The sequence below is a fragment of the Octopus bimaculoides genome, chromosome 7, assembly GCF_046866305.1.
Source record: "Octopus bimaculoides isolate indiv1 chromosome 7, ASM4686630v1, whole genome shotgun sequence".
NCBI lineage: Eukaryota > Metazoa > Mollusca > Cephalopoda > Octopoda > Octopodidae > Octopus > Octopus bimaculoides.
In genome coordinates, this window is record NC_142934.1 from 7,616,612 (window position 1) to 7,635,637 (window position 19,026).

Here is a 19,026-nt window from a genome sequence, read left to right on the forward strand (position 1 = left end):
TATTATCATCATATATATATATATATATATATATATATATATGAGTATATATATGTGTGCATATGTATATATGTGTATATTTATATATATATATATATGTGTGTGTGTGTGTGTGTGTTTGTGCATGTGTCCTAAAGAGCACAGTAAACAAAATGTTAGCATAGGAATAACTCCATCCGAGCAGGGAAAACAAGAGATTGTTACGTACACAGTTTGGTTTCTACAAAATGGATTGAGTTATGACAGCCATATTTATATATACTATGTGATGTATTCAATAAATCATATTGTTGTTTATGTTTAACCTTTAATGGACACTTTCTGACAGGCAATTTGACATTTGTAGCATGTCTTGAGATAAGAATAGCCATAAAAAATGTTTCTAAAAGGTGCATGTCAGAAACAGGCATGAAAAAAATCAAAAACGGTTTTTTTACTTCATCTGGTAGAAGGAGAAAATAATGGAGAAGTGCAACAGAAGCAAATGGTTGTTGTCTGAAGAAATATTCTTCATTTTTTGTCTTTCATATCATTGTCTTTCTCTTGCTTTTTATTTGTTCCAGCCATTGGACTGCGACCAAGCTGGAGCGCCACCTTTAACGGTGTGGTTGAACAAATCAACCCCAGTATTATCGATTGTTTTTTTAAAGTGTGGTATTTTTATTCTGTCAGTTCCTTTTGCTGAATCGCTAAGTTATGGGGATGTAGACAAACTAATACCGGTTGTCAAGCAATGGTTGGGGACAAACAGAAAGATACACACACACACAGACACACACACACACACACACACACACACACACACACACACAAGGGTTTAGTTGGCCTGAGGCTGTAGTAGGAGACACTTGTCCAAGTTGCTGTGCCAGGAAACTGATCCTGGAACCATGTGGTTGGGAAGCAAGCTTCTTACAACACAGCCATACCTGCCTCTATAAAGACCCCCTTCGGTCATGAATGACCGAGGGATTGCACCTAGAAAGTTCCCTTCTGAGGCACAAGTTCAGACAAGGTTGTTTATGGAAGACCAGCAGTCGCCCATGCATACCGGCCTCCCCTCTCCACGCCACCAGTGTTATCCAAGGGAAAGGCAAAGGGGCTGATACAGCTTAGCACCAGTGACATCGCAACTCATTTCTACAGCTGAGTGAACTGGAGCAACGTGAAATGAAGAGTCTTGCTCAAGAACACAACACACAGCACAGTTCAGGAATCGATTGTGAGCCTGATACTCGAGCCACTGAGCCATGGGCCTTATACCCATGGCTATTGTAGAAGACATTTGTCCAAGGTGCCTTGCTGTGGGATGGAACCCAAAGTCACATAGTTGCAAATCAAGGTTCTTAACCACACAGCCATTACTGCATCCATGTGCAGCATTCTACATGTAGATCTGAAGAGTTTTAGACAGAAGGATCATGAGATAAAATTTGGTCAGGAAATGTTTCGTGCCAATAGAAGGATGTAAGTGCGTTGTCTAGGCAACCTGACAAAGTATGGAACTTTGGTTTAACACAGAATTTCTTGCCTGAGGACAACAAAATGTTTACATGTTAGCAAAAAAAAAAAAAAAAATAACACAAAACACCCCAAAAGATAAGCAAATAAATAGAAATATGTGTGCAATACTCAACATGTCTGTGTATGTATTTGTGTGAATTTGAGTATAATCGTGTATGTGTGTGTGTCTTTATATGTGTGTGTGTGTGTGTTGGCAAGTACACTTGTGTTCACAAAAAAACAATTCATTTCTAATTTTGGTTTATTACATTAAAGTAATATTAATTGAATATTTCTCACGATAGAATCAAAACAGATAAAGCTGTTATCTTGGTCACCTCCGTTACCGAATGTTATATTTTCTTTATACGAAAGGAAAATAAATCATTATCATCGCCATTAGCACCGGCACCAGCACCACCACTACTACCGCCGGTACCACCATTGCCATCTCTGCCAAACACCAGAATGCAATCAGCATCACCACCACCACCATGACTACTAGCAACACCTCCACCATCACCACTGCTGTCACCACCACCACTATCACTACCACTGCCACCACCACCACCATCACCATCACCACCCTGACTACCACCACCTCCACCATCACCACTGCTATTGCTGCCACCACTATCACCACCACTGCAACCACTACCACGTCCACTATCATCACCACCACCACCACCATCACCACTACCACCACCATCACCCTCACCACCACTACCACTGCCACCATTATTATTGTTATTATTACTATCATCATCATCACCATCATCATCATTACCACCACCATCATCATTTTTATCATTATTATCATAATAATAATAATAATAATTATTATTATTATTATTATTTTCATCATTATTTACACTTTCTCCACTCAAGTAAGATAAACAAAACCACCACCACCACCACCAACAAAAACAACAGCAGCAGCAGCAACAAGATTTAATCTCCTACCCAAATAGGTTCCTAATATAATTAAATTAATGTTGGAAGACATCACAGCTTGGCTTTTCTAATCCGAGAGACTGATTTGCTCTCCAAGATGGAAATCCCGTGCAAAATGCTTCCAGTTGGCTGTAAACTTGTCATTTGGATCAATCCAAGTTGCGTTCAGTTCTGTGTTGTGTTTTGGAAAAGAAGCCACACTGAAGCAACGATAATCTCCTGCTTAATATTATCAGCTTTAGTTTTAACTGTTGCTTAATTGATGTTAATTCCTGTTATTATTATTATTATTATTATTATTATTATATATTTTTTTCCATTATTTAGCTGGGGTTTTTTAAAAAAAATTTCTTTTTGATTATTTTTTATTGTTGTTTATCGTCATCAGCATTACCGTCATCAACACCGTCACTATCAGCCACAACCACCATCACGACGACCACCCCCACCATCATCACAACCACCACCTCCACCACCACCATCACTATCACCAACATCATCCCCCATCACCATCAGCCCCAACCACCATCACCACTTCCAGAACTGCCACCACCATCACCACCACAGAGAGAGAGAGAGAGAGAGAGAGAGGTCAATATGTATACACACACACACACATTTGTGTATAACTATACATACATACATACATACATATATATATATATATAGAGTGGGAGAGAGAGAAATCAATATGTACGTACACACACTCACCTGCCCCCCCCCCCCCCCCACATGTATATATAGAGAGGCAGAGATATATAGATATGTACACACACACACACACATGCACACACAGATACATACATTTGCACATAACTAATACATACATACATACATATATAGAGAGCGAGATCAATATGTACACACACACACACACACACACGCACACAGACCCTAATGCAAACAGAGATCGATGTATTGTTCCAGGTGTAAATGACTGTGATGTCAGAAGCGTCTTTGAAGAGGATTCCCATTATTGATTCCTTGATATCATCTTCCAGTAATCATAACAAACGAAGTCTTTGGGGAGAGAGAGAGAGAGAGAGAAGAACTGGGAACGGTATTATTCTTAGCGCTGACTCTTTGCATTAGCAACAGAAACACCCAAACTGGTCATCAACGAGAACCTAAGTTTCACTATGGCTTCTTCTCCCCATGCACTCACTCTTATGGGTGTGTCTGTGTGTGTGTGTATCAGCCATCATCATCATCGTCATTTGATGTCCACTTCTCCATATTTGCATATTGGTCAGAAAGGAGTTTGTTGAAGCAGAGCTTTCTACGGCTGGATGCCCCTCCCGTTGCCAACCCTCGCCTGTTTCCAAGCAGGGCAATGCTTTCCCCGTGGACAGACATGTTTTCCGACATGGAAGCTTCGAGACAAACAACCTCGCTTCTATGACGGTGATGCTCATTTACAACCCTCATGTGATGTCTACACAAACGTACACATATACACACACGTAATACACACACCTTTTTCCTTTTATCTTTCACTCACTTGTTTCAGTCATTAGACTGCGGCCATGCTGGTGCACCGCCTTGAAGAATTTTAGTCGAACGAATCGACCCCGGTACTTCTATAATTTTATCTTTTGAAGCCTGGTACTTATTCTATCAGTCTCTTTTGCCAAACCACTAAGTTACGGGAATGTAAACAAATCAACACTGTTGTCAAGCACTGATGAACAAATGCACACACATACACACACACATTCGACAGGATTCTTTCACTTTTTAAAACCTGGTACTTATTGTATCAGTCTCCTTTGCCAAACTGCTAAGTTACGGGTATTGAAAAACACCAACACTGGTTGTAAAATGTTGATGGGGGACAAATACAGACACACAGATAAAGCTGTAGAAACCATGTTAGGCAGCGAGCTGGCAGAAACGTTAGCACGCCGGACGAAATGCTTAGCAGTATTACATCTGCTGCTACGTTCTGAGTTTGTCCCCTCTGTGTGTAGCCCCTTGTGGGCAGTAAAGAAATAAGAAACCATGTACAAAGCAGACAATCAAAGCCTAGACAGCGCTCCAGCGCTCCAGCTCCTGTTAAACCATCCAACCCATGCCAGCATGGAAAAATGGACATTAAATGATGATGATGATGGAGGCGGTAGCGGTGGTGATGATGATTTGTATGTAGATCAATTTATTTGATAGATAGACAGTTACATATATATACACAGAAACGGTTTTCCAGAATCCCCCATCGACTCCCTTACCCTAAATGTTCTGACATTTGTATGATTTTGCCTTTTATCTGCATTAGACATATGAAAATTCTGCCGTTATTCCTTCATTGGCATCTAATTTTCAAGGGCACAATGTCATAAAATGCTTGACTAATAATATATTTTATGCAAACATTGCTTTTATATATTGCAGCTTTTACTGAAAATAGGCTAGAATAGATTGATTTATTTACGAAAATCAATAAATGCAAAAAGAAAAACAAAACAACAACAAATATATATATATATATAAGCTGAATATTGTCTCTGTAGATTTCCTGCTCATTTATATTTTGTTAGCAAACTGACGCCATGACAGTTCTTCATTGCGTGGTGCCATTATACAAAGAACAAGCATTTGAAGAAATTTTTAGTATTTGAAACTTTTTATTATCTGTTGCTCAGCAAAAATGATAAACAAAATTTAGAAATAAAATGCTGGTTCACATGCGAGGAAGGTTAGATCTCCATAAAAGTTATACAATAGAGTTACTCCTTTTGATGCCAATCCACTTAGGCCCACCTCTGCTTCTGCGATGCAGTCTTCTTGTTTGAAAGTGATCTAAGTTAAAAAAACCTTCCATCAAAATTTCATGTTAATTTGTTCCAAACAACACCTTGGTAATGACAAACGTAGTTTTACCAAATTCTTCATTATTTTCAAAATTGATTGAATCAAAGATAGTGTATAGGAATATGGCAACGAAGTTAGAAATGGATACTGTTGGATATTATCAATTGTTCAGGAACTAGTGAAACCTAGTTTTTAAGAAGCCAAACTTTGGACCTGAGTGAATCAAGTGTATTTTCAGTTAGAATCTGTTAAAGTCTTGCAGTGCTTTTTCTGTTTAAGTAAAAAAACAGGAGAAATAATCCAGAATCCTTGTCCTGTACTAGATCGATCCCAAAATCCAATCAGTTCCTGCCAGTTACAAGGCCAAACATCCCTGAAAGTTTCATTGGAATCTATCCAGTGGTTCTTGAGAGATCTTGTCTATAGACAAACAAACAAATACGACTGAAAACAATATATCCGCCTTTGCTAAGGCAGAGGTAATAAATAGCATCACCAAATTCTACTCATTGCTTGAGGTATCAATTACCATTACGCTTGAAAACATCCAGAGAAATTGACCCAATAAAATGCAAACACTAATCATGCATGCTGCAAACAGGAAGTCTTTTGACAGAGACTTTCTTTCTAAAATGAGACTAAATTTTGTTTCTTACACAGAAGAGTGCTTAGTTGTAATTTTGGGCCCCTAAACAACACTGTTTGAATGAAAGTTTCATGTTGTCCAGAACTTGGCTACCACTGCAGATATCTATGATGTTGGATTTTAAGAGTTAAATCAAAGATCATAATGTGATGTAGGAAATGTGATGGAAACAACTATGGGTTAAAACAGAGGTAGAGTGATGGGGAAAAAAATGGAGAATTTATTGAAAAAATGGATTAATTGACAGAGGCCTGGCTGTGTGGTTAAGAAGCTCACTTTGTAACCAAGTGGCTTTGGGTCTAACAGCAGGAACATCATCATCGTTTAATGTCTGCTTTCCATGATAACATGGGTTTGATGGTTTGACTGAGGACTGGCAAGCTGGGAGGCTGCACCAGGCTCCAATATAATCTGGGAAGGTTTCTACTGCTGGATGCCCTTCCTAATGCCAACCACTCCGAGAGTGTAGTGGATGCTTTTTATGTGCCACCAGCATGGGGGAAACAATCAGGTGGCACTAGCATCGACCATACTCAAATAGTACTTTTTGCATGCCACCAGCATGGGGGCCAGTCAGGTAACACTGGCACCGACCAAGTTTGAATGGTGCTTTTTATGTGCCACCAACACAGGAGCAAATATAAAATAAAAGATAATGGTCTTGAAAATCCTAGAACTTTGGAAGGGAAGTATAAGGAAATGCCGCCAGTCATTTGGAAAACGAACACAAAAGCCTTGGTCACCGCAGTTGTCTTATAATATTGGTTTGGCACTCAATTTGCTTTTGCAGTTAAAGAATATTATGTCAGAACGAATTTATTATTTATGGCAATGTTAGTTTTTGATAATGTTCCTTGACACCTGAAAGTGTTGCAGGATCATTACGTCAAAATTAATATGGTGTTTTTACTTCCCAAACGCCACATGTAATATTCAGATACTGGACCAAACAATATATCAAGTCTTGAGATGTTCTGGTACAACAATTTTTGCCATTGCTGAGTTGAAGCTGACTTGTTTAACTTCAATTAATGTATGGAAACTTTATTATGACATTGCAAATTTTCCACCGGTTCCTCTCGTTTACGTTAAAAATCTCCAAAGTTAATTTCATAATTCAAAAATTCTTGTTCTTATAATCGAAAAGTATTAATGTAATTCTTGATTGATCTTTTGCAATCTGTTCGTTGGAACCACTTCAAGATTTACTTAGTAGCAGACAGTATTGAACATTACGGTTCAAAACATTTATGGAATGCACAGCTAATAGCAATCAGCAAATCTCCTGGCTTATCAAGAACTTCAAAAAGAAACTAATGAATATTATTTATCTAAGTCTGAAATAATAACATACACTCGCAGCTTCAATGTACAGTAAGCCAGGCCCATGCTTAAATAACTGCAGCCGGTGCTGCTGCTACTGTTGTTGTTGTTGCTCTTCTTCTTCGTGTTGTTGTTCTTTGTCTTTTCTTCAGGTTGTTCTCTTGCATTTTTGCCTCCTCCTCCTCCTCCTCCTCCTATCACATCTTGTTCCTTGTCTTCTTACTTCTATGTACTTCTACTTCTTCTCCATCTTCTTTTTCCTTTCTCTTCTCTTTTTTTCTCCTTTGTCCTTCATTCTTTCTCCTCACCCCCTTCCCTTCTTCCCCACCTCCACCCTCCTCCTCCCCTTCCCTATCCTCTCCATTCTCCTGTCAACATGGTCAATATGGTTTCTGCCTGTTTATGCAATATAGCTTATGAAAGGATGCTTCACTTTCCATAATAATTCCCACATGTGTCACACTGACATTGACCTCTCCAGTTTCATTGATGTCTCCGCATCATCTCTTGATTTGCAGTGCAAGGTGTGAACAGGTTTTTTTCTCCAGTACTGAAGAGAAATATGATTTCCATGTCACCATTTCTATGCCTTGACAGGCTTCAGTTATTGGACTACAGCCATGCTGGGGCACTGCCTTGAAAGGTTTTAGTTATCATATTGACCTCACCGGAATCTATTTTGGTAATTTCTATTTTAAAGACAGCCCAAATATTGTTATATTATGAGACGATGGATTTAATTCTATAAGTGTTGTTGTTGTTGATTGTTTCTTCTTGAGCCATCCCTGGCTCATAAGGGTTGGTTTCCTGGTTTTGTTGGAGTATAAGTTCCCCACCTGGATGGGACGCTGCTTGATGCAGGTGGAAAGAGTGAGAGAAACTTGTGGTAAAAGAGTCAGCAGAAGTTTGCCATTACCTTCTGCTGGAGCCATGTAGAGCTTAGGTGTTTCACTCATAAACACACACATTGCCTAGTCTGAGATTCGAACCTGTGATCCCTTGACCGCAAGCCCACTGCTCTAACAAGCCATGTGTCTCCACTAATTCTATTAATGTAATCCCATTTTAAGTTCCAATCAACATTAGGTATTGGACCTTAACTTCTTTGAATAGCCATATTTCTTTTGTATTGGTGCAGATAAGGTTTTGTTACCAAAAATCTTCTTTTCCAACCATGTTGCATTTGGTTCAGTCTCGTAGCATGGTATTTTGGGAATATGTCTTCTACTATAGCCCCCAGCCAACTGAAACCCTATAAATGGATTTGCTAGACAGAAACTGAAAGAATCCCACTCTAGTGCCTGTGCAGTGACACGTAAAAGTGCCTTTGTGGTGACATGTAAAAGCACCCATACGAAGTCTCATAAAAACGCCTGTGTGGTCCCATGTAAAAGCACCTAGTACAATCTGTAAAGTGGTTGGTGTTAAGAAGGGCATCGATCCATAGAAACCATGCCAAAATAGACTGGAATCTGGGGGATGCACCAGTCTGCCAACTCCAGTTTGCCACCACCGTCCAACCCATGCCAGCATGGAAAATGGACTTTAAATGATGATGAATATATATATAATAGAAACAGGCAAATGGATTGTCTGGTATTGCTACAATTGTTTCATTAGGAATCTTTATTGTGACATAAACATCATACAATTGGTTAGATTGCATAATATGTTATGTAACTCCCAACTCATCAGGCTACTAAATAAACAAGTGAACATTGACTTGATGATTAATCAACTAATCATCAACATAGATGTGTATGTATATGTGTGTGTGTCTGAGTGTGTCCCACCCCACCCCACTGTTTAACAATTGATGTTGATGTCTTTTCGTTTCTGGAACTTAGCAGCTCTGCAAAAGAAACCAACGGAATAAATACCAAGCTTAGAAAAATAAGGAGCAGTGCTTCAGTATGGCTGCAGTTCAATGACCGAATCACACATGCATGCACGCACAAATGTAGCCGTCTTCCTTTGGCATTACAACCAATGGCAACGATCACATGAACTTTCTTTATGATTTCCAATTATAACAAATGTTCAACAGCTTCTACTTGTTCCTGTACACGAATCGGCATTTGCTTCCCAGCTTGTGTTGCAGTGTTTTATATCATGGTTGAATGAAAATCTTAATATAAAATATTTTAACTTGGCAATTTATAGAAGTAGCTTGACCCAGCCTTCAAACAAATTAACGAATGTCTTGTTTGTGATTTACGTTTATATGTGTGTATGTATGTGTGTGTATGTCTGTCTGTCTGTTTGTTTTAATAAGATGTGGTCTTGGGTTCAGTCCCACTTCATGACACCTTGGGCAAGTGTCTTCTACTATAGCCCCAGGTCAATCAATATCTTGTGTGTGGATTTGGATGGAAACTGAAAGGAAATATATATATATATATATGTGTATGTGTGTATTTATATATATATATTTATGTATATATATTTATATATATAGTTAATAAAAAAAAAATGGAAGAAAATACACAAGAAAAAAAACAGCGTGAAGATGTGGTATAGACAAAGTATTAATAAGATGTTCAGGGAAGGAAAGAAAGGGTGTTTTACGTTTCAAGCAAAAGCTCTTCTTCAGAAATAGGAGACAGAGGAAAGTCCAAGAGAAAAAACAGAGGAAAAATATTGCCATCAATCCACATATAGTTACATTTTGGAATGACATATACATCATATGTCTGTGCAAGCATGTTTGTGTGTGTGTGTGTGTGTGTATATGTGCAAGCACATCTGTGTGTATCATTGTCCTGACATCACATGATGGTTGTAAATGAGCATCACCATCATACAAGTGAGGTTGTTTGTTTCCAGTCTTCCTTGACATAAAACATATCTGGACTATGAGGAAATATTATCCTGCTTGGAAAGCAGTACTTATTCTATCGGTTTCCCTTGCCGAACCGCTATGTCACGGGGACGCAAACACACCAGCATCGGTTGTCAAGCGATGTTGCGGGGACAAACACAGACACACAAACATATACACACACACATACATACATATATATATATGCATATATACGACAGGCTTCTTTTAGTTTCCATCTACCAAATCCACTCACAAGGCTTTGGTCAGCCCGAGGCTATAGTAGAAGACACTTGCTCAAGGTGCCACGCAGTGGGATTGAACCCGGAACCATGTGGTTTGTAAGCAAGCTACTTCTCTCTCTCTCTCTCTCTCTTTTATTTGTTTGTCATTTTGACTGCAGCCATGCTGGAGCACCGCCTTTAGTCGAGCAAATCGACCCCGGGACTTATTCTTTGTAAGCCTAGTACTTATTCTATCGGTCTCTTTTGCCGAACCGCTAAGTGACGGGGACATAAACACACCAGCATCGGTTGTCAAGCAATGCTAGGGGGACAAACACACGCACATATACATATATACATAGATACGACGGGCTTCTTTCAATTTCCGTCTACCAAATCCACTCACAAGGCTTTGGTCGGCCCAAGGCTATAGTAGAAGACACATGCCCAAGGTGCCACGCAGTGGGACTAAACCCGGAACCATGTGGTTTGTAAGCAAGCTACTTATATATTTATATATCTCTCTCTCTATATATATATATATATCTTTAGACAAGCTTCCATGAAACGATTTAATGCAAGCATTCAACTTAATGCTATGTTATTTCCTCGTTTGGAATATCTTTAGACCTGTTTCTTGTCAGTGCTATAACATTATATATAACCTGAATATTGACAAAAGAAGAAAGGCAGTAAAGCTGATGCCCGAGTGGTTCAAATAACAGCATATATAAAATATTAAATGCCAACATTAAATCGGTTAACAATTCACCCTCAATTTTTCTCTACTTTTCTGCTGTTGGCAGAACTTAAATAGACACATTTACATATATACATATTCTTCTGCATCCATAGATAGACAGACATTTACACATAGATGCACATTAGGAATGGCTATCAGGTTAAGATGCTGTTGTACAAATCATATTCTTACAGGTTGAAGCCATAAAACTGCAATTGTTGTGGCTTTTGAGCAAGACATATTAATCTGTTTGATTTCGTTTGCGTCACTGAGCAAAATTAGAGTCCACTCCTACTTCACTTAGCTGTGGTGTTCACAGTCGGTGGAGCATCCAGCTGTTGAAAAGAAATATTTGCTAAAGAGCAAAATAGAAACTAACAAACGATTTCCTGACATATACTTGTATAGATGAGGGAAGTGCTATTGTAATAATGATATATAGATACATGTGAATGTATATATATATATATGTATGTATGTATATATACACAGGCATCACCCCACCACTCACGTGTATATTTATGTATATATTTATGTATGTATATATGTCTATGCATGTATATTAAATATCTCTCTCTCTCTCTCTCTCTCTCTCTCTCTCTCCCTCTCTCTCTCTCTCTCCCTCTCTCTCTCTCTCTATATATATATAGATGTCTATGTATATATGTGTGTAAATATATGTATCATCATCATCGTTTAACGTCCGCCTTCCATGCTAGCATGGGTTGTATATATATATATATATATATATATATATATACATATATATGTGTATGTGTGTATCTATGTGCACACACTCACATATATATATATATATAGCGAGAGAGTGAGAAAGATACCCACATGTATTTATGTACACACATACACGCACATGCATGCATATCACACATACAATTCTTACATATATATCGCCGCATAATTTTATGTATACATCCTTGGCTATCATGAATATTTCTTGCAAATCTATTGAGATAAACAGTCAGTGGGGCCTTTAATAAGCGAGGATCAAAGCCTACATTGTTGATATCACAGCATTCATGGTTAGTGTTTAACAATTATTGATCATAACATTTGTGGATGTTTAGATTGGTGGAAATGTATAGGATCTCATAAGTAATAAATGGTTTAACATCAAAGTTTTATAACAGTAGCAAACTTTATGTCAGTTTTTAATGGCAAGTAATCAGTAAGTGTGATGTAATCATGCAGCCATTCAACCATGTAGGCTCACATGTGCAGACGCACTTATGTTCAGGTATGTGTGTGTGTGTGTGTGTTTGTGTATTTATATGTGTGTATTTATATTTATGTTTGTGTTTAATGTATGCATATCTATTCATGTGTCTCTCTATCTGTCTATCTGTGTCTGTCTCTCTCTCTCTATCTATGTCTGTCTGTCTATTTATCAATCTATTTGTGTATTTATCTATATATCTGTCTATCTACCTACCTATATCTATCTATCTGTCTGTCTGTCTATCCATCCATCTCTGTCTGTCTCTCTGTATTATCCCTTTCCTTCTCTCTCTTTCTGTATATATAAATGATTGTGCATAAATATATATATTTAAACATACATGTGAGCAAATGGGTGTTCGTATGTGGACATATATATATATATATATATATATATATATATATATATATATATCTGTTGTATTTGTATGCTTCACACACACACACATACATACACACACACGTCCTCTATGGAATTGGACATGTGTATCTGGTATATATATACGTGTGTGTTCATGTCTAGAAGCCAGAAAAGAGGAAGGTGAAGCGGGGTGGGAAATATGGATGTGTGATGCAGGTAGAGAGATGAATAAGAAGTAGAGCTGAGAGAGAGAAGGGGTTTGTGGAGAAATGCTATTACTTATAGAAAGAGAAAGGAGAAAGATAGACATATGTAGAGAGAGAGAGATAGAGAGAGAGAGAGAGATATGAAGAAGACTTATATTGTTAATCTGTCGCATATATAAAGAAAGAAGGAGCAAAGAGCTAATCACATGACCAGCTTACAAGAGTGAAGAATCACAATGCTGCTCTGGTGTTCTTTTATTCTTTTACTTGTTTCAGTCATGTGACTGCAGCCATGCTGGGGCCACCACCTTTTAAAAATTAACATTCCCATTGCTAAGAATTGAACCCCGGCACGCCTGGCTGAAAGCCAGGAATCCTAACAAGTAGACTTCTGATTTTGTAGGATCTTCATCATCATCATCATCATCATCATTACCCTCATCATCATCATCATCATCATCACTTAACGTCCTCCTTCCATGCTGGCATGGGTTGGACAGTTTGACAGGAGCTGGCCAGGCAGAAGACTGCACCAGACTTCTGTGTCTTTGTTTCGACATGGTTTTTTTTTTTTACATGTACCATTCAGAAAGTATTGTTCAGTCTGGAGCTATATTAGAAGACACTTGCCCAAGGTGCCTCGTGGTGGAACTTGAACCCAAGACCACATGGAAGGGAAGCAAGCTTCTCAACCGCACAACAATGCCAATGTCTTTATGCGTGTGTGTGTGTGTGTGTGTGTATAAACATGTGTGTACATTTCGCACTTATCAGTTGCAGACAAGGAAGTTCTTTTTTTGAAAAATTCCTCTTATCAGGACAGGATAAACAATGGATGCAAGAATTATTATGCTTCTACCGAAATTTCTTATTCATAGAATTATTCTGCATAGTTTTGAAGATGATGTATTTTTGAAGATTATTATTCAATTATTACGAGGTTTCATTGCAAATAATTATGAATGCTGCCATTATCTTTGTTTGGAATTGAACAAAAGACAATGGTGGGGGTGGTTAGATCAAAAACTCCTGTTCATATCAAACCTCTGAGGTGATCTCTATGTGATTACTCTGTTAGAAATAGCAGTCAAATTTATTTCAGATCACACCTTTGTGGATTCCCCTTTTGTAGATTATAAATAAGGGATCTAAAATTTCTTGCCATAAATCCTGCACAGGATTTGTCTGTCCTTGTTTGTCCCCTCTGTGTGTAGCCCCTTGTGGGCAGTAAAGAAATAAGGAAGGATATCCAGCTGCAGAAACCATGCTAAAGTAGACACTGGAGTATGATCCATATTTTGGCACATCGGATCCTGTCAAACCCGACACCCCATGCCTGCCAACGTGGAACATGGACAATAAATGATGAAGGTGATTTTGTATTTTTTCGAATGATAATTGCTGCAGTGAAGATATAACATATTGTTTAGGAAGGCAAGAAATACAGATAAAAACTTCAACAAAAATGCTAAAAGAGAAGACACAAAAAAATTTACCAAATTTTCATGTTTAGTAATATTATATAAGAGGGATACAAGTTCTTGATATATTTTGCCATTGTCTTCAGAATTGATTATGCCAGCATTCATGACAGCTGCAATAAAACATTACAGAATCACATGACATTCTTGTAAAATACACCTCCTTCTGGAGCGTTTATTACAACAACCTGATGCTATAATGATATCAAAATATTCACCACAACGTGAAACAGAAAAAGAAAAAAAAAAGAAAAAATTGCTATGCGTATGAAGGATGTAGGCATGATTGGTTGGTTAAGAAAGTTGGTTTTGCAATGTGTAATTCCAGGTTTGGTCATTTTTCAAGACACTAGCCTAAAAGCAAGTGTTTTCTTATGTAAGTTGAGGTTAATTAATGCCATATGAGTGGAATTTGGTGCTTGGAAGCTGTATAGAACCTGTCAAACACACACACACACACACACACACACACACACATACACATACATATATATTTCCATGAGAGTTGGAGGTTGGGAGGTCAACCAATTAAGGGATAGTACCTATCCAATATACTGCTGGTAGTGTACCCAATTATTAATACCCAAGTGCTGGTTATTGCGTGGCAACTGATGAAGGGTCATTCTTTATGTTACTTGTCCTGTTTTCCATTTGTTTCTCTCATTGTTTATGTATTCAACTCTTTTGTTTTCGTATTTCATGTTGTTTACAGTTCATATCGTCCTATACCCATATATATGTGTATGTGTGTACATATATATATGCATATACATATATATATGCATATACATATTATTTATATTATACATATGTATGTATGTGTGTGTGTGTGTATGTATATATATTTAAAAGTTTTTGCGAAAAGTACATAATGCAGTGACAAACAATACTCAAAGAAAAAGTTTCACAAAATGAAAGTTATTAACGACGTTGGTGATTATAATGAATATTACCTTCTCTGCTTTTTGCTTCGTTTTGATTATAATTGTTTTTCATTTCTATTTCCAGCTTCACCGGTTCCATTTGTGCACCTCCCTTCCATGGCCTTTACCAAAGCCAGCACTGTCAAACTTAAGGCCCGTTTCCATCGACCTCAATGTCGATCTTTTGGATGAAAGCGACCGTGAAAACAACATGCTGAATCGGTTGTTGGAGTACAATGGACATACTTTTAGTTCACTGATTGAAATGAACACTGCTCTGTTCACTTGATGAAATGAACACTCCTCTGTTCACTTGATGAACACTGTTGAGTCTGTTACACAATGGTTCATATTACCCCAGTCCTTTCTACTCTCTCATTCTTCCTCTAATTTTCTCTTATTTTCTTTCTTTCTTTCTCTCTGAAAGATTTGTGTTATTTTTTTCAAAGTATCTATTTTTACTAATTTTAACTTCTCTCCAATATTTTAATTTCCCTCCAAAATGATTTGTCATTTCTGAGAAAATTGTTATAGTCTTCAAATTTGTTACAGTTTATTTGCTCATTTAGATGCAATGCGTAATTGTCTAATCATCAGTGCTCTTATTTGTTGGCAATGAATGACTCCTTCACAATGAACAAAACCATTTCTGATGAAGGTTATATATATTTTAAGCATTTTTTTTTTATTAGATAATGACTTTCTTAGTGATTTTCCCAATAGAGTCTTACTGATTGGGTTGGGTAGGAGAAAAAAAAATGCTTATTCCAAACAAGTCCATTCTCTAAACAAGTTCTCATCTTGACTATCACTTCATTCATAACCACTACTTTCTCAAAAAAAAAAAAAATTGAAATCCTGAGCCCAAACCAACATGAATGACAATTGTTGCAACGTTGGAGATTGTTTTTATGTTTTTTTGTAGTTTTAAGCATTAAATTTGTTTAGAGAAACATAATAGTTAAGTTCTTAAAAAACTGCAAAAGCAATTAGTGATGGGTTTGAAACCAAACTGGTGATTGGTACAAGCCATGCAGTGTTCCTTGGTTAGGCACAGTTCTTTTATTTGCTTATTTCTATAACAGCTGTGATATTTAGAATACTACTTTTTCCTGCTTTAGTAGTAGTTAGTAAAAATGGTTAGCATTTATGAAGCAATGTCAACAGGCAACACTAAAATGTTTGCTCCAAATATTCCTGCAAAAATCCCTGCATTTTGAATTATCCAAATTCGTCCAACCATTGTTTCCATCAGTACAAAATCACACATACAGAAATGTATGCACCTTCTCCTCGACTTACGGCCGTCTGCACCTACAATCACAAAAATAAATAAATAAATAAAAAATAATAATAAAAGGGTAAAATTAATTAACCAATTCATCAATTAATAATTAATAATTTTACCAAGTAGTTCGGTACATTAAAATAACCTTTTTAGGTTAAATTATACAGATATTCTATAATTATAAGCATAATTATAATTAGGGATCAGCTAATTGCCTGCCCATGCACTGAATTTAGAAATAGGAGTTAAAATGCCTTTTCTACTACCATAAAGCTCTCCCAAACAGTAACACGTCTGGGAGATCTTTATGGTAGTAGAAAAGGCATTTTAAATCCTATTTCTAAATTCAGTGCATGGCGAGGCAATTAGCTGACCCCAAATTATAATTATGTTTATAATTATAGAATATTTAAATAAATAAGAAAATTGATTTTTGGACGTTAGGCAGCTGTGCGTACGATAGCTATGGCAGCATCTGGAAATGCAGGACTCCCTCAGACCCAGGCATCCACAGCCTGTTACTGTCTCTCATGCAGTCGCTTTCAAGCATCAATTGCATTTGAATGAAAATAGTGTTGAAAAATATAAATCTGACATATGACCACATTGACTTACAACCTGGTCAGTCAGAATGGAACACGGTCGTAAGTCAAAGAAAAGGTGTATATATGTATATATATGTACATATATATTCATTCCAGGGGGTGACAAATTCAAAAGAAGTTATGTCCAGCCATTTAGAATAAAGAACTCAAAGTCTGAGAGTGAATAAAATATTTAATCCAAAATTCTTAGACTAGCAAAATATCTCTATTTTCTTGAAGTGCCATAGACCAAACGATATATATTTTCCTTGGACTAACAATTGTGAATTAAATATTATATATATATATATATGTATTATATACATATGTCACTCTATCTCTCTCATATATATATATATACAATATTATATTATATTGTATTATAATAAACACAGGATTGAAATGTGAGCTACCATAAGTTTCATGCTCAGATAATATATATATAAGATCTAAAAGAAGAAATGCGTTGAGAAATTTATCATGGATAAAAGAAAGTATTTATACTTTTATCAAAATATGCTGCTGGTTGTACTCATTTAAAAAGATGATTTAATCTTGCTGAAATTGGAAGGAAATCAAATTGAAATAAATTAAAATCTCATGATATCAGTTCAATTAAGTTTTCCTTTTATTTCAGCATGACTTAACTATTTTAAGCAATTGAAACCGGTAGCATATTTTGATGAAAATGTAAATACTTTCATCCATGAAAGTATTTTCTCTTATGCTTTTTAATATAAATTTACTCTCATGAAACCTCTTAATCTTTTCAATATCAGTGTGTGTATGTGTGTGTGTACACACACTCACACATACACAGATATATATATATATATATATATATATATATATATATATATATATATATATATATATATATATACACAGTGTATGAATAGTGCCGTTGGAAACAGAAAAATATCAGTGTAGAAGCCAAAAATAGAAATAAATGACCACAGCATCTTCAAAAAACCAATAAAATAATTAAAACTCTTTGATCTTGGTTGTTGATCTAAAATTCGCAAATATCGATTCCCATTCTACTTATCTAAGCAAACTGACTAAATTGGAGCCAAACAAGGGACCATCCATGCAGTCTCCCTCCTCCAAATCACATGACACTGTCTTCAAAAAATGGACCAATACGTAAATATATCAAGTACAATGTGGTCCAAAATGCACAATATCTTATAAAAATAACTGGCTATGGGACGTTTTGGCACAGCCGTTTTGGCGCTGCCTATTCAGTGTTGCTGATTAGACGCTGACTTATTTGACAGCAGACGCTTTAATGCTTCTCTTCTCCCCACTTCTCTTCTCCTCACTTCTCTCTTCCTTTCTTATCCTCTCTATTTATGTGTGTAAGCATATATCCCTTCCTGTGTATGAGGAGAGGAAAAGTGTTTATGTCACGTTTAATAAATAAGTTGTCATATTTCTCTGTCTATACGTGCATATTTCTGCCTGTGCGCGTGTGTTTGCCTCTCGTGCCAAAAAGCACTGTTACCAAAACAGGTTTAATGCTCAATTAGCCGTGCCAGATCGTCAGCATACAAACAACTGCGTCCAGTTGTCTCATTCAGAAAATAACTAGATGATTATGGCTTTAATGCCCATGACTGCAGGTTTACTCAACTGGAGCCAACCAAGGGCCAAACAAGAATAGCAATTTATTCATTTCATAGTTGAGCAGTTATTTTAGGGAGGCCTCTAACTGTCATGAAAAGGAAAATAAAAAGATATAAAACTTACTGCTATCGTCTGCAAGCTTTGAATTTATAGAATATTCCAGTGAATGTAATATTGTTTTGCAGTCATGACTTTGCTGTTAAAAAGTTCACTATGGTACCATAGCTTCAGGTTCATTTCCACTGTACAGCATCTTGTGCTAGTGTCTTCTATCGGACTGGGCTGACCAATTTAGTA

At 36.8% G+C, this 19,026-nt stretch overlaps 1 protein-coding gene across 1 annotated transcript; it reads right to left on the bottom strand.

The window, feature by feature from the left end:
• Positions 1–14,140: 14,140 nt before the first annotated feature.
• Positions 14,141–16,582, bottom strand: LOC149134536 (uncharacterized). Its single transcript, XM_089354722.1, has 2 exons — positions 15,259–16,582; positions 14,141–14,418 (listed from the first exon to the last, which is right to left on the bottom strand). The coding sequence occupies exons 1-2, from the start codon at positions 15,326–15,328 to the stop codon at positions 14,141–14,143; spliced, it is 348 nt and encodes a 115-aa protein (XP_089210848.1). The 5' UTR covers positions 15,329–16,582.
• Positions 16,583–19,026: the final 2,444 nt, after the last annotated feature.

What these genes read in the sequence shown, in the direction of transcription:
- LOC149134536 (XM_089354722.1), bottom strand. Translation starts at nt 15,328, where the DNA reads ATGGAACCGGTGAAGCTGGAAATAGAAATGAAAAACAATTATAATCAA. An exon ending in CGAAGCAAAAAGCAGAGAAG is followed by an intron (nt 14,419 to 15,258) that starts GTAATATTCATT and finishes GTTTTATTGCAG; the next exon opens with CTGTCATGAATGCTGGCATA.